The 18,996-nt window shown below is 49.5% G+C and overlaps 3 protein-coding genes across 11 annotated transcripts in view; 2 read left to right on the top strand and 1 right to left on the bottom strand.

Annotated features, from left to right (window-relative positions):
- Positions 1-11,645, top strand: part of RASSF4 (Ras association domain family member 4) — a 32,761-nt gene extending 21,116 nt beyond the window's left edge. For all 6 annotated transcript variants that reach the window (XM_025990043.2, XM_072739393.1, XM_072739396.1 and 3 more), the window contains 8 exons: positions 1,286-1,428; positions 1,973-2,064; positions 2,984-3,141; positions 6,694-6,795; positions 7,091-7,142; positions 7,714-7,835; positions 8,698-8,795; positions 10,151-11,645. In XM_025990043.2, coding sequence (XP_025845828.1) covers positions 1,286-1,428; positions 1,973-2,064; positions 2,984-3,141; positions 6,694-6,795; positions 7,091-7,142; positions 7,714-7,835; positions 8,698-8,795; positions 10,151-10,211 — 828 coding nt within the window. In that variant the 3' untranslated portion in view covers positions 10,212-11,645. The remainder of the gene's footprint in view (positions 1-1,285; positions 1,429-1,972; positions 2,065-2,983; positions 3,142-6,693; positions 6,796-7,090; positions 7,143-7,713; positions 7,836-8,697; positions 8,796-10,150) is intronic.
- LOC112913453 (uncharacterized) lies at positions 8,663-16,664 on the bottom strand. Its single transcript, XM_072738133.1, has 4 exons — positions 16,497-16,664; positions 15,167-16,236; positions 14,947-15,058; positions 8,663-13,199 (listed from the first exon to the last, which is right to left on the bottom strand). Exons 1-2 carry the CDS (start codon positions 16,662-16,664, stop codon positions 15,322-15,324), a joined length of 1,083 nt encoding a protein of 360 aa, XP_072594234.1. The 3' UTR covers positions 8,663-13,199; positions 14,947-15,058; positions 15,167-15,321.
- ZNF22 (zinc finger protein 22) lies at positions 15,643-18,778 on the top strand. 4 transcript variants are annotated; one of them, XM_072739398.1, is made up of 2 exons: positions 15,643-15,709; positions 17,888-18,778. In XM_072739398.1, the coding sequence occupies exon 2, from the start codon at positions 17,967-17,969 to the stop codon at positions 18,642-18,644; it is 678 nt and encodes a 225-aa protein (XP_072595499.1). In that variant the 5' UTR covers positions 15,643-15,709; positions 17,888-17,966; the 3' UTR covers positions 18,645-18,778. The 4 variants fall into 4 exon arrangements, with proteins under 4 accessions (XP_072595499.1, XP_025845870.1, XP_025845861.1 ...); XM_025990085.2 differs by lacking the exon at positions 15,643-15,709 and adding an exon at positions 15,935-16,069; XM_025990076.2 differs by lacking the exon at positions 15,643-15,709 and adding an exon at positions 16,232-16,325.
- The last annotated feature ends 218 nt before the right edge of the window (positions 18,779-18,996 follow it).

Below are 18,996 nucleotides of genomic sequence, written 5' to 3'. Positions count from 1 at the left end.
GGGTGTTTTAAGCAATTACTAACTTACCATGAAATCAACTCTGCAGGACACCTGTGTAAGCCCCTCCAGGGTTACAAGGATGTTTCCATGAGGTCCCTTATCCTCAGAAGGCTTTCAATGCCAATAAGGAGAAAGAAATGGAATTTGTGAATCTAAAGTGGTATTTGAGATAGCAGTAGGAGAATGGTGTTTAGCATTCATTGTCAAAAGGCTAGTATCAAAGCAGTTTAGGGGCAGGTAGCTGGGAGGACCACAGCTCTGGGGGAGGTGAGGCTGAGAAGATTTTAGGCAGATGCTCTGAAAGCAGCCTGGCCAGGCACACGCCTGGGGAAATTTGTCCAGGCACAGAGAGCGTAGAGGTGGTCACACAAAGATAGGAGCCTGAAAGAGGTCAGAAACAGAATTAAAGACCCGAGGGGAGTGAGGGGAAACTGGCTGAGCGTACTCTGGAAGGTTCTGTCAATTAGGACCTCAGGATTTGGCAGGAGGGCAATAGCTATGCCATTCGCAGACCCTGGGGGAGAAACCAAGGCTGGCTGGGGCTGGGGACGCAGAATGACAGCTGCTGTAGATATTCTGGGTATTTGTGCCAGTAGTGGAACATGGGGGCTGGCAGTGTCCAGGTGCTGAGAAGAGCAACACAGGCCCTCAGGAAAGAGGGCAGCTTAGAAATCTTGGGGTGGGTTCAGCCCAATTGTTCAATTGTTACTGCAGCAATTGAGAGCAGTGTGGGGAAAAGGGCAAGACTGAGACACAGCTCCAAGGAGCAGTCACCCCTGCTCTGGTGGGCATGGAATCCAGTGCCCATAGCATGTTCCTGGTGACCACAGGACCCCCTACCCAGGTGCAGTGGGGAGACGGATGTGGGAAGGCACCCTGCATGACCCGAGTGTTAACGTGGCCATGCTTCTCTGGGACATGTTTCTTCCCTTCCCGTGTAGACGTGCTTGCTGGATAGCAGCTGGGTTCCTGTGGGACGCCTGACTCAGCTGCTCCATCCCAGGCCATGCCCTGGCCAGACATGAACTGAACAGTGGAAGGGCACGCCTCAGGCTTCCTCTAGTCAGCCCCATGGCCTCATACCTTGGAGCATGTAGAGGCTTGTGTGCCTTCCTTCAGGGCAGGACAGGACCCCAAGGAGGAGAGGGCATGTTTGGGGGTGAGAGCGTTCAGGGAGTTCCATGGATGAAGGTCTGGGCCTTACAGAGGCTCAGGGAGGGTGGGGAGTGACCCCTGAGGAGAGTTGCTCTGGGAAAAGAGGCTAACCTGTGTGGGTTCCCCACAGGAAGAAGGAGCTTTGATCATCGAGGGGCTTCTCAACATTGCCTGGGGACTGAGGCGGCCTATCCGGCTCCAGATACAGGATGACCGGGAGCGAGTCCACCTCTCCTCAGGCTCCTGGACACCTGGACAGCCCGGCTGCCACCTGTGAGTGCTGGGATGGCTGAGGCAGGGCCAGGTGGCCTCCCTGACACCTGTTCAACCTGAGCTTACTGTTTGGAATGTCCAGGGGGTGGTGTCCTCAGTCTCAGGGCAAAAGTCCCATTCCCAAATGGGGCACAGAAGAGCACAAGCTAGCCTTACCCTTGTCACCCTGTGACTGCCTAAGGCCATGGCTCCACCTGCCCACAGTGGTCTTTCTATATGCTGACCAAGTCATCTCACTTTTGGAGAATTTTCCAGACTATCACCCCCAGTTGTTTCTCATACATTCACAGGAGTGACCTTATCTGCAAGGAAAGGAGCTGTAGCCAGGGGGCTTCCCAGTATCCCGGGCAAAATAAACATTTCTTGGCATCTCCTGTTCTATCTTAAAAACTCACACAAATTTAATCTCCTACTGCTCTACTTTTATTTCATGTAAGAATTTGTTTTTATAAATGTGTTAGAACTGAAAAGACAGCTTCTTCTCTGTGATTTGAGCTACTTTTTTCTATGAACATCTCTCTGAGCACCATGACTGTCTTTTCAGAAAGGAGCCACTCCTTCAGGATGGCAGGGTCACTGCCCAGGAGCCAAGCTCACAGACAGCACACAGGGCCGAGAGTTCCAGAGAGAGCTCAGGTAAGTGAGGCTTCAAACTACCTGGGTCCTGTCTCACTCAACAGAGGTAGGAGAGGAGGGGCTCGGCTCATGACCACCATCTCTGAAGAACAGCTTTGTGTTGGAACACCTGGGTGACACAGTTGGTTAAAGTGCCCAGCTCTTGATTTTGGCTTGGGTCATGATCTCAGGGTTGTAAGATTTAGCCCTGAGTTGGACCCCATGCTGGGCGCAGAGCCTGTTTGGGATTTTTTTCTCTCTCCTCCCTCTTCCCCTGTCCTGCCTTCTCTCTGTTTGTCTCTTTCTGTCTCTGTCTCTCTCCCTCTCTCTCTCCCTTTCTAAGGAAAAAAAAAAATACCAGCAATTTGGAGGAGCACAGAGTGGCTTTATTTGTCTTCAGGAGCAACACTTGCTAAATACCTCCTTAGTACAAGGCATTTCCATCAGCTTCTCAGCTATAGAAAAGAAAGTAGTGGCTTGCAGGGTGACATTGTTTGATGTAATTTGTCTGAGTCCCCTGCCTTAGAGAAAGGTGAGGATAGCAGCAGCCAGCATGGCCCTCTCCTGGCCCCGTGGGCCTGTAGGATGTCTTCCTCCCACACTGGGAGCCAGACTGCTCATCTGTCCTCTTTGTGTACTCCCCTTGCATTCAATGGGGGCTCAGAGGACAGGGTGTGTGGCTGCCAAAGACCATATGGCATGGTGATACAGCTTATCTGTCTGGGGGTCACCTTTCCTGTCTGAGAATCAGGCATCACCCAAGCTGGACCCCAGGCTCCATCACAGAAACAGCACTCACATTACTGTCTGCTGCAGCATGGCATGACCACAGATCTCCCGGGAACAAAGCCCCACACACTGCATGACTGCTGGAGCACAGCAATTCTCTGGTACCTTGGCTCCATCCAGGACTAATCTTCTCATCTGTCCCTCACTACAGAGCCCCTGGAGGAAGATGAAGAGACCCCACAGCTTATGCGGACCAAGAGCGATGCAGCCTGTGTGATCCAGAGGAGGCCCCGGTCCCGCACACCTGGCGAGGCCCAGAGGATCCGGCGACATCGGTTCTCTATCAATGGACACTTTTACAACCACAAGGTGATGTCCCAGCCTAGCCTCTCCCCTGGGCCTTGAAGCTGAGGCCACAGGCAACCAGTCCCAAGCAGGCCTCACGATAGTGTTGTCAGAGCTCACCCTCATCATGGCCCCAGGTACTGGCGGGGCACATCTGTGTCCTCATGGATAAACGGGCTCAGGAGGAAAAATAGCTTGTCCAAAGTCCCATCAAAATTACATTAAAAAAAACCACACACACACATTCCAGCTGGTGACCCCAAAGCCTGTATTTTTTTCCTTTTTACCACACACTCACTGTCAATCCATTTATATAAGTTACATGGATTTTTAGAAAGTCATGCCAAGTTTATGTCTCATGAGACAGTTTTCTTTGAGCTCGACTGATAATTTCATGGGAACATGACGTGCTGCTGGCATTCTCCCTGGGTAGATTAAGTCCTTCTAGGTGGAGGTGTGTCCAGGGGCATGTGTTTCTGTGTCCCAGAGAACCTGCCCTGCTCCTGGTTCCCAGCACTTAGCCTTTTGTCCGAGTATGTATTGTACTGACCTTAGAAAAAGATCTCCTTCCCCAGATGACATCAGTCCCCAAACAAACCAAACTGTAGAAAGAGAAGTTAATTGTTTCTATAAATGGCATGATTGGCAGCTTGGGTGAGGCCTTGGATGGAGTGTCCTATAACAGGGCCACATCCTGTACCGATGGGAAATGGAAGCAGAGGTTTCCAGCTTAAGCAGCTGCCTGCCTTGATAGGCAATGACTCATAGGAGGGGTGATGGGAAAGGGGAAGGGGAAGGGTGAGGGAGGGGGCCTGGCAGAGGCAGGTCTCAGGGTCAGACCTGAAGAACAGTTGCACAGGTTAGGCCTGCCAGAGGCCTTTCAATCAAGTGCTCTGAGAGCACCCTGGACTTTGGGGTAAAGAATTCAGCAAGGCAAGCTGAAGGGACCCTGCCTTATTCATGGGACACCCCCCGCCCCCTGGCCCGCTTCTGCTTCCAGCTTCCAATCTGTGCTGGGTTCGCAATGAGTGTTCATGGGTGACACTAGGTTTTCTTTGCTAAGTGCAGGGAAACCCAGGACTATTTGAGAGTAGTTTCCTGAGAGGTTGCATGGGAGGCAGGGTTGAAGTTAAGCAGAGATTAAGAATGGTTTAGATTAGCCAAAGGACCTACAATCTGACTTGGGTATTCTTTAAATCTTGTTCAAACAGATTTAGTCTGTAAAGTGTTAAGTAAGCATATTAGATATTTATATGCTATTTTGAGGGATTATTCAAAAATTTTAAAAGAATATTTGCATGGGTTTGAGCTCTTTGGATTTCTACATTCCTAAAAAAGGAAGCTTTTGATCCATGATTCAAGATGCCATATAGTGGAGTTTATCTCCAGTACCTTCACCCTCTCCTCTAAGGGAATCATTCATCTCTAAGAAGTGTGTCTGGTGCATTAACCCTTATGTTAGTCACTGCAAATGTCCCAGAGAACATGGAGATATCTGAGCCTTTGAAATGAATAAAAATGAAAGTGAGGGCTTTTGTCACAGCTTTTCGTGTCCATTGAAGGACTCCTTTTTTTTTTTTTTTTCTCATTGAAGGACTCCTTAGCCAACTTGACACTCAATCCACTAGCCTGTAATCCAGTCAGGGCAGGTCTTTCTCCCAGTAACAGATTTACCTACAGAAGGTGGGTTCATTTTTCCAGGCAAACTAACTTCCAGGATGTGAGCTAGTATCTTGGGCATGTTGGACAGTTGATTCCCATCTCCTGGCTGAGTAAGGGGCTCCTTCTCTCTCCCTTACTTGCAATCCATTCAGAATCAGTGTCCTTAGAAATCAGGAGACAAAGTACTTGAATCACAGGCAACAATTTAAAAAAAGAAATGCCTAGAATTGACTTCCTGAGGTTGTTATTCTGGATTTTATTTCTTAGAACTGCACACTATTACTTCACTCAATCATTTTCCAAAACTATTCTGATTCACAGTAGTGTTGGTGTGATTTCCACACTCAGTAATACTTGGTACCTGTCCCTTTGCTTTGTCCTGGGCTGTTTGATTCAAATGTGTTCTATCAGAGAGAAACCACTGTGGTTAGAGTTGGCAAAGTAGCCTTGGGATCTTTGTTCCTACTTGGTCAGTATCATCTTGAGAAAAGGCTTCAGGCAGAAGAAACACTAATAATGTCTTGTTGACAAGACCTTTCTTCTTGAAATAGCCTGCCTCCTCTATTCCATATTTCTTAGGGACTGGAAGCCTAGTCTGGCTTTCTGTATAACCCAGAAGCACTCTGCATGTCACTTTTGAAGGAGGCAGGCCTGGACTTGAGTCTGACTCCGGTACTTGGGAAACTGAGCAAGTCTTTAATATACCTGTGCCCTGGTTACATCCCGGAGAAAGCAGAGATAGGACCACAGAGGAGGAATGTGTACATTTGAATTTGGTTTTAGAAAGCAAGGAAGAGCTCACTTTAGGGGGTGAGACTCACAGTGCCATGGAGGTAAAGCATGGGGTTTCCAAAGGCTCTGCCCTCTCTAGATGGGTGACCATGATAAGCTACTTGATCTCTCCAAGACTCTGTGTCCTTTCTTAAAAGGAAGACTAGTGATGGGTACTTTAAAAAGCTGTAATAAGGATTAAATCAAAGATTTTAGGTAAAACGCTTAGCAGGTCTATAACCTGGCTACTCACTGAGAACATATTAAACCAGGTGATGCCCTAGTTGACTGTATATATGGTGTCCCACAGGCAAAGGCGAGATATCTGCAGGAATAAATGGGCCCCTCAAACTGTGAAGAGCTTATGTGGGGGGACCACAGGGCACTGGGGAAAGAATCATTGTATTACACGTGCAAACAGTGAGAGGAGCTCCGAATGGTATTATTTAGGTTATGAGAAACCTTCAGATCCTTTTTAACTAGAACTATTGCCAAAAGGCAGTTCTTCTCAAATTGTACTCTATGGAGAGCATCACCTGGTGGTTTCCTCAAAATGCAGATTCTGATTCAGGAATCTGGGGCTGGGAGCCAAGACTCTATGCTAATGCAGCTGGTCCAGAACACACTTTGAGCTGCAAGGTTTTTGAAAGGTTGTTCATTTGGTGTGAACAGTGTGGAGGATGGACAGAAAGCACTGAGATTGGAAGGGGAGAAGTGAGACATTGATGCAGTACAAACTGAGCCTCTACCTCTGGGAGAATGGGGAGGAGCGGACAGATTCCAGAACATTTGGTCTTAGAATCAACAGACCTCTGGCAATTTGACCCAAAGAAAGAGTGAGAAGGAGACTGGTCCCCCCACCCACTGTGAAGTACTTCCATGGGACTGGCTGCTAGGATCAGAGAGCTGGCCCTGGTAGCTTTGGAGGCATCTTTCTCACAGGCCTCTGTAAGACAGGAATTGCTACAGCTTCCCCAAGTGCACCAGATGTGGGCACAGCTCTGTGTGGATGTGACTGGACAGAGCCCAGAGACGAGGTTCACCTGTCACCCCGGACCCTTTGGCTGACAGTGCCCAGCCCCCGTGTGGTGTCAGCTCCATGTCCCTCTGGCCCCGCCCTGAACTGCCCACCTCCCTCTACAGACCTCGGTGTTTACTCCTGCCTACGGGTCTGTGACCAATGTGAGGGTCAACAGCACCATGACAACCCTGCACGTGCTCACCCTGCTGCTGAACAAGTTCCGAGTAAGTCTGGCCATGCGCAGCCTTGACTTGGGATGCTGGTGGTTTGCTGTCTTACTGGGAGAGGGAGAGAGGGGGCCGGCAAAGGCTGGGGACACTGCCTGAGGTTCCTGGGTAGAAGGTCTAGTAAAGTGCCCTCTGCTAATGCAACGTCTCTGGGATTTTAAGCAAAGAGAGGGAAGGATCCTTGGGGACTTATGTGTGCGTGTGTGGCACTGGGGGTGTGGTTACTGCCAGGGATCGCTCTCTGTCCTGTCTCATCAAGCCCTGCTCTGACTTCCTGTCACTGCCTGCACAGGTGGAAAATGGCCCCAGTGAGTTTGCACTCTACATTGTTCACGAGTCTGGGGGTAAGTGTCTGCCTGTGCTTTGAGATCAGAAAAACAAAAGTCTCTGTGCGTTTGGCAAGCTCATGGACCATGCTCCTTCTCTGAGGGCCATGCTGGCTTGTGCAGTGGGCCTCCATGAATGTCTCTGCCAGGCCCAAACCCAGGCACGCTCACTGCCCCTTTCAGAATCCCACCAAAACCACAAGGGAAGCCACTGTCTTCAACCTCACTCTGTTGGGAGGGGTAGGGGTGCACGTCAGGTTCTGTGAGCTGGAGCTGAAGCCCCTCGCCCCCTGAGAACTGGTACAGAACCTACGTGTCATTCTGTGCAGGGTTCTGCCCCATGGTAACTGAGCAGCCGGGCCTCCCCATGTCCCCTGTCCCCTCTCTCCTACTCTCTGGGCTCCTGTTCCTCTCTGACCTGTCTTTGCTGAATGCCACCATTATGCATCATTCAGAGCAACCTTCTCTTTGGGATCTAGAGAAGGTTCCCAGGCCCCCTGGACATCCATCTTTTGCCACATTCCCATCCTGCAATGAAGAGGGGCAATCCTAATGCCCCGTGAATTTTGTAAATTGCCTTCTTTTTCAGAGCGAACAAAATTAAAAGACTGCGAGTACCCACTGATTTCCAGAATCCTTCATGGGCCATGTGAGAAGATCGCCAGGATATTCCTGATGGAAGCAGACCTGGGCGAGGAAGTTCCCCATGATGTGAGTCAGGGCTGAGGCTCAGGGAGGCCCGCTCCTGAGGAAGGGGCTAGATGATAGCGTGGGGGGTCTCCCAAGGGCTCTGAAGATGACCTTGGCTAGAGCCCTCTTGAGCAACCTCTCACACAGCTGTCCTAAAGGGCCCCAAGCCCAGCATAGTGATGGCTCCAGCCTTCCCTCCTCGTGCCAGTGGCCACCAGCTCTATCAGCTGTCCTAGGGAAGGAAGGAAACTGGGTCGTAAAAAACCTTTGCCTCTGCCTTTCCCCTCAGGCAGGTAGAAACTTTTCCTTTGTTAGAGTGTGTTTAGTTGTCATTACATCAAAGACCCATACAAGGGCCCCTAATCTAGGGCCCCTTCCACAGGGCCAGTGGAAGGGAACAGGTGGCTAAGTCTTACCACAGCTGAGTCCTAGGCTAGGAAGGAGCATGTTGCTGAGCTCCCTTGCACAGAAAAAGCCAGTAAAGTTTGGACCCAAGGTGAAGACTAGTTACTCTGCCCGTATCCCGTGCACCACTCACAGATTGCTGCGGCTTCATTCCACTGTCAGAAACAATGGTGTTCCCAGCACTCCACACCCCCACCCCGGAGAACACCCAGTGTGGTTCTGCTTTCTATTGAATACATTTCCTAATATTCAACTTAATCTTTCCTCCCAGGGATATTTATTGCCTGTGAGGTAAGAATGGGCTTCTCTGTCCTCCATCCTAGTACAGACAGGTTGTTGGGGGTGGGTGAGGAGCAGGGCAGCCACTTCCTCAGCTCTAAAACATTGCTGAGTCGGCTGCTGTGGAAGCCATGAGGAAAAGAAAACACATTTTTGGCATCTAATTTAAAGCACATTAAAATGTTCTTGGATTTTCTAGGTCGCTCAGTACATTAAATTTGAAATGCCGGTGCTGGACAGTTTTGTTGAAAAATTAAAAGAAGAGGAGGAAAGAGAAATAATCAAACTGACCATGAAGTAAGCAGCACATAAAGAGCCAGTCGTGGGTGCTGAACATCAGGGCAAGTGTTCAGGGGGCAGAGCACCCAGGCCGGGGCTGGGAGAGCTGTCCCTTCTGGGGGCATCAGGTGCGCTTGCTTGACTCAGGGAGACCTGCGGACCCTGGCTACCCAGCACCGCCCTCTGGCCCCCTGCTCACTATTGACATCAAGCTGGGGTGACAGCCTGTGAACATGGCAGGACACAGTGCAAACCACCCATCTGGCTTCAGCACCTCACCAGCATGGGAGGGGCGCAGCTGCTGAAACTGAGCAGGAGAGTCAGACAGGAGTGTGGGTGGGTGCTGGACCAGGGTAAAAAGTTCTACTGATAATAGAGCCCTGGAAGAGTGACTGAGGAGAGGGCCTGCTCAGGGCACATTCAGCCTGGTCTGGGCCTTTTGTGCTAGAGGGAATTCTGAGCCTGCCAAAAAACAGTGGCCATTGGAACTTTCTGTATCAGCTGATGCTTTTAGATGCAAGGGACCCGTTAGATGGAAAGGTGAGCATGAGCAGGTGTCACCTGCTGGCTCCTGGGGAAGCTAAATCAAAGCCCAGCTGGGTGAGGCTAGCCAAGTTGCACTGGCCAGTGACTGCTCTGTCCTTTTGCAGAGTGAAGGATGGGACAGGGAGAGCACATGGGGCACTCAGTCAGGGCCAGGGTTGGAGTCCCCCTTAAGGAAGGGAAGGAGGCAGTCTGCTCACGGTGAGAGGGCCTGTAGTAGGCGGACTGGTTTGGATTCCAGTTTTTGGCTGAATGATTTTTGAAAAGCCACAGCCCTGCCCTAAGCCCCCACCCCCACCCCTCACCTCTGTGCAGTGAGGTCCCATTGGGGAAGTCAGCAGAGACCTCCAATCAGAGGGGATAGTCCACCATGCAGTCTGCTGTATTGCTGTTGGGTCTGGGAGCTGGAAGGGGACCTGGGGGTCACCTGGCCAGTCTATTCAGGGCACAGAGAGGAAACCGAGGCCTGAGGCGAGGAAGGTTGCAGCCTGGGTCACTGATGAGCCTGGGCCTAAATTCAGGCTTCCCAATCCCTGCTCTGCCACCCTGTCCTCTCCAGCATGCTCCTTTCTATACTGGAGAATCTTTAGATAGAAACAGCACATTCTGCTTTTGAAGCTTGGCGGGGTCTGCAGCCCTGACTGTTCCTCTAAGCCACTGGCCTTACAGGGTGTGGGCCTGGCTCTTCCCTCTCCTTGGCAGAGAAGAGATGGTAGCCACTAATCAGCCTTGGGTCTCCTGGCCCAGTCATCTGTGCAGTCCCTCACTCTGTTCCCCTGTCCCTGTGTGTTCCAGTGTCAGTGAGTCCTCTTGGCTGTGTCTTCATCTAGGTTCCAAGCCCTGCGTCTGACGATGCTGCAGCGTCTGGAGCAGCTGGTAGAGACCAAGTAGCCAGCCAGTGCCAGCCTCTCTGGAAGCCTCCCACAGCCAATGCACACTGAGTGTGGGTGGCCAGGCCCTGATTGGTCACACTGACCAAGAGCCACCTGCTGAAGAATCTAGCACCTGTGTTTCTACATGTCTACCTGCCTAAGTACCAGGAGTCGCACGTCCCTGGCTCTCTGAGCACTCACAGGGCCCAGAGCCAGGACTGCGGAGCCACGAATTTGCTCGGTGGGGTCTATGTGTGTGAGGCTTGCCTGTGCAGTAAGCAGCCCTGGAGTTGGGGCACTGGCCACATTATGTGGCTGGATGATGTGGCCAGTCCTATTCATGCTACACCTCTCTTGCTCAGGAGAGCAGTACCTGATTGAGCCCATGGGGTGTGTGCTCTATCTGCTTTCCAAGTGCCTGGCCCAGAGTTTCTGCATGGCCACAAGCCCCTGACCTCCTCATCCACATGAACCATGAGATCCCTGTCTGCCTTCACCTCGTGCTGCTGCTCAGGACTCTGCTGGGAAAAGCTGGAGATGCCAGTAGATATGGGATGTGCCCTGCTTCTGGCCATCACTTCCCCATGGCATCCCTGGCCTCCAAGCCTCGATGCCACTCAAGGAGCATTGCATAGCCTAGCACTCTGGCAGCAGAGGTCAGACCGGGAATAAGACCATGAGCATCCCATCCTTTCTCTGCAGCCCTGGCTTTTAACTACCTCTATGAGACCTGAAGGAATTCTTATAAGGAGCTTACTGCGGGTAACATGGCACTTTGATCACAGAGAGGAGGTGGTCCACATGGCATTGGAAGGATGCCAGCCCATGTGCAGTGGAGTCCAGGGCTCAGGCAGTGGCTCAGGAAGGCAATATTCAGTCCTCATCCCCACTGCCCCATGGATGGGTGCCTCCTGCCCTTTCTGGGCTTTTTCCTCCACTCTCTACACTTCCTGTCAAAGGGGCACAATGAGGAGAAAGGGCTTTAAATTCCCTGGGGCCAGAACAATGTGGATTTATCAGCTGATGGAGAATTTCTGGAAAGAATGGGAAAGCCTTTGCAAAACTATGCAACAGTTTACATCAGTCATGTGAAGTGTTTGTCCAGAACAGAGCAAGTTGAAGCCCAAATTCTTTTCCCACTGGGGCCTGTGGATAGCAGATTTAAAGAGAAGAACTATAAAATCCTCCAAATATAAGAGACATTCATTCCAGCTCTGTTCCATGCAATGGCTCCTTACTGGCCCCCATAAAGAGCAGAGCTTGGGAGCAGCCATGCTGTGTGGACCCACCGTTCAGGGTGAACTTCATGCCAGGATTTCCCAGACCTAGCTTTATTGTCGCAGAGACATGCAGAGATGCCCCAGGGAGATCCCCTATTGTATCTGTAATCTCTGTGCTCCTTTCCTTTCTAGTTTCCTAGGTACTCAATAAAGGTGTGCTCTATTCAACTGAAGGAGTTAGGACCAAGACTTCTTTTTGCTTTTATGTGTCAACCTTGACTCCCAGCTCTAACCTCTGAAACTTTTATCCTATAATATATGTGGCCAGATTCGGCAACAGAGCCAAAGCTGAGCCACAGCCTACTGCTCTAGATCCCAAAGTGACTCCTTCATTTCAGTGCATTTCAGACTAGTGTGGGGCCTGAGGACAAAGGTAGCCAAAGCGCACAGGGGAAGAATCACTGTTGGGAGTCTGTGAGCAGCCTGGATGATGAGCAATAGGATCAACATCTCAGAGGACCATACGAATCTTCCACACAGGGGCTCGGATGGGACGGCAGTAGTACCTAAGAGAGGGCAGAAAACAAATCAAACAGCCTTCCCAGGTCGTTCTACTCCCCAGCACATATTTAAAAGCTCAGGTCTAGGACAACTGCCAATCCATTGTTCAGCAGTAATTGTGCCAGGCTGGTGCTCACTCCTGGAGGGACGAAGAGCCACGGTTCACCTCAGTAGGAGGTGTTCAGGGTTATCCTCAATTGGAGAAGCAAACTAGATACCCAGGAGGGCCAGGGGTCCCACAGAGGATAGAGCTGGTATAGAGCCCTGGAAGGGGCCCTGGATGCTGAGCCCAGATTGGAACAGTTGGCATTCCAGCCTGAGAAACGCCTGCCAGGTTAGGAGCAGGATAGGGCCCTGCACACGGCAAACCATCAGATCAGGACCCCCTCTGAAAGTACTTGCTGGTTTTGCTTCATAGTCTTTTCATGTTTAGGATGTTTTTTTTTTTTGCAATTGTTAAAATACTATTTAAGGCCTATCTAGATAAGACCGCCTTCAAATAGACATTATCAAAACTAACTTCTGAATATCACAGCTAAGAAAAAAACACTAGCAAGTTGCACAGGCAAGGGAAAAATGTAGGCCTCTACAGTCAGCTGAGGGGTTAGCCAATCTTTCTATCAACAGTGTATTTGCTTTTCAGAGGCAATTTAAAAAGCTGCTAATTCAGCTCACCATGACACCACAATTGCAGACTTTCTCTGCTAGGCTCTGTGGCTTCCTGCGGTTAATGCAGGAGCTCTATTTTCCTCTCCAAAGAGCTTACAGTATTTCTCATGTGCTCCTTCACTAACTAGTATCTCAGGCAATAAAAGTAGCCAAAACAAAGTACAGATTCCGGTGAGTGAATGTCCTCTCCTAAAACAGGACTATCTTCCCAGTCTCAGGAACCAGAGAAAATAATAAACAAAGGATGAAATCAACATGATTGCAAAAGTACTGGACACAGGAAAAACAGGGTAGTTTGCCCAGAACAAATTATCAGAAGGAACCAAAAAACAGCTTGTTTTTCTCATGTGATACCATATGCCACCTGCAGGTATGTTTACCAGAAAATGGATTAAAGGCCTTTCCACTATCACAAAAAAGCCATGTGTTCACCCAGGATACATCTGGACCTTTTAGTCCCATGGAAACAAAGCACATCCAGTCTGACCAGGTGATTTGTGGAGGAGCCAGCAATGCACAATCTGTCCCCTGGTGGGCAGGACACAGGTACCCTGCAGCTGTGGAGAAAGGAGAGAGATAACTCTACTCAGGTGCCCGGATGGACAGCAGCCCCCCTGCCTCTCAGTCCCTCAACTGTGATCAAGCAGGAAGTACAGTCAGAGCCAATTCGTTCTAAGTATGAAAACAACAAATGTGCACGTGCTGTATTTAGACCCCACAAGCTGAGATTGTCTGGAAGGAAGCCAGCTGTTGACCTGCCCCTGGACTCACAACATGCAGGGTGGGGCTCTGCTCCCCTCTGGCCATGCTTTTAATAGAGATGTTTTCTGCAAACCCAGGAATGGGAATCCCTAGAGTTTCCTTTCCCAGGGAACCCAAAGGAAACAAAGTCTCAAGCTTGGTGGACAGAACCATTGTTCAGGGTCCCTTTGTAGGAGACGGATCACTCCTGTTACTGCACTTGTGCCATACATGTGACCATCCTCCCTTACATTATTGCCAAATGCAGCAGTGCTCCCTGCTGAGACAGGGCTTTTCTGTACCATGTGTGTACTCCCTTCCTAGAATGAGCTCTTCAAGTACAACCTCAAGGGCTCAAGGGCACACTGGTCCCTGCCAGGTGGTTTCCCAGAGAAGCCCAGCCAACAAGGAGATGACAGCAGCTTGGTGGAGGATAGAGCAGTGAAGATGTGGAAAGTGGCTTGATCCTGGATATATTTTGAAGACAGAGATACCAGAATTCAGGATTTCATTGAGTTTGGGTTGGGGGTGAAAAAAGAGACAACAATGGCATCAAGATTTTCGGCCTGAGCAACTAGAAAAAAGGAGTTGCCAATTGCTAGGATGAAGACTGTTGAAGAAACAGGTTGGGTGAATGTCAGAAGTTCCTTTGGGACATACGTTAGGTTCAAGATGTACATCACATACACAAATGGCCCCAGAATAAGCAATTGGATATACAGGTCTGGAGTTCAAAAATATTTGCATCCCAGGGTCGGACTACTAGAGTTATAAGTCAGGAGTCTTTAGCATATAAGATGGTATTTGAAGCTATCAGACTGAAGCAGCTCTACAGGGGAATGAGGGCACAGAGAAAGGAAGAGAGGTCAGATAACCCAGCACTTGCCAGGCTGTCAGAGAAGGAGGAGGAGCTTGTAAGAGAGGAGAACCAGGAGAGATCATTCTCAAAGAGAAACGAGGGGGCAGGCTGAAAGTCAGGAGACTGTGGTGCCAAAAAGACTCCTCCCAATCCTTGATCTTCCACCAAACACACTGTGTGAACCTGAGTAAACTTCTCTAAGCCTTGGTGTCCTATCTGTGGAGTGTGATCATTCCCATCTTCCAGACACTTTTTGGCGATAATTAAGGTGTTAAGCCCAAAATGGAGTCATTTGCCCCTGCTCCCCTCCCCTAAAGAAACCAAGACTTAGTTACAGTTTCAACGTATGCCAGGAATGTCTTGTAACATCTGAAATTTTCTGATGATCATTAGTGAGGGCATCCATATGACAAAGACTCTGCCTTTCCATCCCTCTCCACCAAAATATAACAATCTTTCTTTTTTCCTTTTGCTAATAATGTTTCCCACCCTCCTTCCTATAAAAAAAACTTTCCATTTTGTTCAACTCCTGGGAGCATCTCTCTACTTCCTGGATGCTGCCCATTCATAGTGGCTTAACAAAGCGGACTAAGATCTTAAAATTTACCTGAAACTAATATAACATTGTAAGTTAACTACACTAGAAACTACACCAGAATTAAAGATTTTTAATTTTTTTTTTTATTCATGAGAGGCAGAGACACCTGAGTACTTCCTGCGGGGCGCCGTATGGGGTATTCGATCCCATGACCCCGGGATCACGACCTGAGCCGAAGGCAGAAGCTTAACCACGGAGCCATCCAGGTGCACCTACACCTGAAATTTAAAAAAAAAAAAAAAAGTTGGCATTTACTTCGTTAAGAAAACATTTTTAAAAACCACAGGTGACTATATCAGTAACGGTTGCAGCTCTCCCCAGAGTACCTCTTTTTTCTTTCTTCATTTGTTTTCATTGGAGTTGGACCTGCCAGTCTGTAGCTGTGACACCCAGTGCTCATCCCACCGAGCGTCCCCCCGGCCCCCCCGCCCGCCCTTCCACGCCGGGGCCGGCTTCCCGGGCTGGGGGCTCCTCTGGAGGATCAAGCGCTCGACACTGGGAGGAGGGATGAGGCCTGGCGGCGGGCCGGCTGCTGCCGCCTCTCCAGGCCCCGACTGATGGGGCTGCGGTGAGCCGCCCGGAGGGAGGCCAGTTCGCACCCGAAGGGACGCGGCCACAGGCCCGGCGTCCCGCAGCCCTCGAGATGCCTGGGGGCGGCGGGCGGGGGAACAAAGCAAGGAGAAACTCTGGGTCCCTCCTTTCCGGCGGGCCCCGCACCATAGAGGGTCGCCCCCGCCACGTTCCTAGAGCGGCCGCCGGCGCCGACAGACGGCGCGGCCCGCACTTCCGGCGGCGCGAGGGGCGCCCAGCGAGCGAGCGAGCGAGCCAGGGCGGCGGCGGCGGCGGCGGCGGCGGCGGCCCGCGGCGCGGTGAGTGGGCCGGGGCGCGCGGCGCGGTGGTGGAGGCCGCTCGGGCGCCGCGGACCCGGAGCCCCTCCCCGGGAGCCGCCGGGAAGGCCGGGCGCGGGGCGGGCGCGGGGCGGGGGGCGGGGGGCGCGGGCGGGCCCGGCCGGCGGGGCCAGGCCGGCGGAGGCCTGGGCGGGCGGAGGCCTGCGCGGGGCCCCGCTCCTCTGGCCGCTGACCCTAGGCCGGCGGCCGCCCGGCGCTTTGCAGGACTGAATACTTTGAAGCGGTGCTTGGGTGGCACGGGCTGTGGGGAGAGCGCCGGATGCGGACTCATCTGCACCTCCGGCCTCCCGATGAGGTAGCGGCCCTGTTGTCCTCCCAGTGGTACGTAGCAGAGAGCAGGTCCAGTCCGGGTGTGCGTGTTGGCCCGACGGCGGCGCTCGTCCCCCGGGTCTGCGGCGACGCCCGAGCCGCCGGGTGAGGCTGAGCCCCGGCCGCGGCCGGCGCCGCTCTCGGCGTTGAAAGCTGTGGCTGCCCCTCAGTTGTGCCCTCTAGAGGCCAGGCTCCGGGACCGGCCGCAGGGTCGGCCTCGGCTCCGCTGTGAGGTAGGTGGACGTGACCGCGTAAGCTGCTCTGCGGAGTAAGTAGCACAGAATCGAGCCCGGCGTACGCGGCTTCGTCACGTGTAGCGGCCTCGGTGGGTGACGTGGTCTCAGTTTCCTACCACATCTGCTCTCTGTAGGATTGAAAATGGTTTTTTCAGTGTATGATTTCTACTATAGCTGTTTGTTCCATCATCGACACCAAGTACCTGACAGATGCCTCCTTGAAATAGGTATTCAGTATCCTGCAAATACTGACTGAAGTTGACGAGTAATGCTCTGTCGGTGATCGGTACCGTGTGCACTTTGCTCCTTCTGATACTTAACACAATTTTAACATAGAGAATTACTGAATATCCAGATAAAGTCCTCAGCATTACCAGGCCTGGAGTCTGAATTATACAAACAGATGAAGGAAAGGCAAGAACAATGATATACTTTGTATTTTCCATTATTTGCTTTATAAGCTTTATAAGCTTGATGCAGAGACCCAGGGTAATTATTCCCGTTTTAAAGTCTACTTCCTGACGTAAGATGTGGAAAATAGTTCCAATAATTTTATTACTTTTGCAGCCTAGCTTATTCCACATTGTCACCTATTTGGAGCTTGTGCCTTATAGGTTTGTTTATAGCCATTATTTTAAACGACCTTATAAGTGAATAAATGAAATTAATTTGAGTTTTTGCGGCATTTGGGTATCTTAAAACTTCTATTTTTGCATGTAAACTACTTTTTTCCTCCTCCGTTTCTTGAGTTCTACTCACCACTCTTTGTTTCTACTCAGTTTCATTCCACTATCCAGTAAAAGTTTTGGATTTCTTTTCTTCTCCAGAAACAATTCCTTTGTTTCATTTGGGTCATTAGAATCTAGGGAAAACAAACCTATAACGCATCTCTTCATTTACATTTTCTCCTTCAGGATTACTGAATTGACTTCCAGAAACTCTTTATAGGGTAGTTCCTACTTTCAAAACAATTCATGCTGCAAAGTTAGAGCCAAGTGGTATCCATGCTGTGAAAGTAGAATGGCGAAACAAGCATAAACAAAAATATTTAATAAAGTGCTATGATTTGTCATTTCTTTCTAATCTGGATGCCTAAAATAGTCACCAGTAAGTAGAACTTTAACACAGGAGTAAATATTAAAATGTAATAATAGTTTATTACCTGAATTTAGGTTGTCTTTCAGAGTTATTCTGTTCCCATTAATATACTATGTTGTCTCCACCTGTTAATCCTTCAGAGTTATATATTCACTTGATAATGCTTAATAAAAACTTACTTGATAATGCCTTAATAAAAACTTACTTCATTTCACATTATCATTTTTATTTTGTCCTATCCCAACACACAAAAACTCCATAGGTAAATTTGGTCAAAATTTGGGGATATTTATTAAGTTGAAACCCTGGGAATTATTAGAATTATTTTCCAAGTGTTTTTCCCCCCAAATTGTCTTTGTTTTCTTATGTATTGGATACATTTTTTATTTAAACATGGATGCAATTTCAGTGGGTTGAAGATTAAATAATATGGGTTCAATTTGAATAATAACAACAATGATCTACCTTGGCTCTTATTTTTTTTTCTTCTACACAGAAAATTCTGAGCTGTGTAGCACTAGGAAGTGAAACTTCAGAAGAGAGCAGACTCTTAAGAATACATTTGGCTCATCACCATGCGGTTAGGAAAACCAAAGGGAAGTATTTCTCGGAGCTCGAGCCAAGGAAAAGCCTGTGAGAACCCACGCAAAACAGGCAGGCAGCGGCAAAAATGGGGAATGACTGTTCGATTTGACTCAAGCTTGAGTAGACTGCGAAGAAGCTTGGATGAGAAACCTTATAAATGTACTGAATGTGAAAAGAGTTTTAGTCAGAGCTCAACCCTTTTTCAACACCAGAAGATTCACACTGGAAAGAAATCCCATAAATGTGCCGATTGCGGAAAAAGTTTCTTTCAGAGCTCTAACCTCATTCAGCATCGGCGGATCCATACCGGGGAAAAACCCTATAAATGTGATGAGTGTGGAGAAAGGTTTAAACAGAGCTCAAATCTCATTCAGCACCAGAGAATTCATACTGGAGAAAAACCCTATCAGTGTGATGAGTGTGGCCGATGTTTCAGCCAGAGTTCCCACCTTATTCAACATCAGAGAACCCACACAGGGGAGAAGCCCTACCAATGCAGTGAATGTGGCAAATGCTTCAGCCAGAGCTCTCATCTTAGGCAGCACACGAAGGTGCACAAAGAAGAGAAACCTCGTAAAACCCGAGGCAAAAATATTAGGTCAAAAACTCACTTAGTGTCATCCTGGAAAGCTGGTACAGGTAGGAAGTCAGTGGCTGGTCTCCGCTAAACTAAGTAAAGGGCACTGCTTCAACCTTCTTTTAAAAATAAATAAATAAAAGCTATCTCTTTTAGAACTGGAGATATTTTGTAATAGACCACTTAAATACTGTATCCTTTCCTAGCATGGAGACATTGGATATTTGCTGACATTGGGCTGAAAGAAACTATGAGTCCACCTGTTCTCTTTCTCTCTCTCTCTCTCTCTCTCTCTTTTTTTTTTATGTAACTTGGAGTACAAAAAACTGAAACTATGTTTTGAGAGACTTTAAGATCTTGAACTCCTGTGATATTGCTTCCTGCATCATTTTGACAAAAACAACCATGTTTTTGATGACACATGTAAAAGTGCAGGTATTCTG

Source organism: Vulpes vulpes, chromosome 15, assembly GCF_048418805.1.
Source record: "Vulpes vulpes isolate BD-2025 chromosome 15, VulVul3, whole genome shotgun sequence".
Classification (NCBI taxonomy): Eukaryota; Metazoa; Chordata; class Mammalia; order Carnivora; family Canidae; genus Vulpes; species Vulpes vulpes.
The sequence above is the reverse complement of the archived record's forward strand: the minus strand, read 5'-3'. Positions and strand labels throughout refer to the sequence as shown.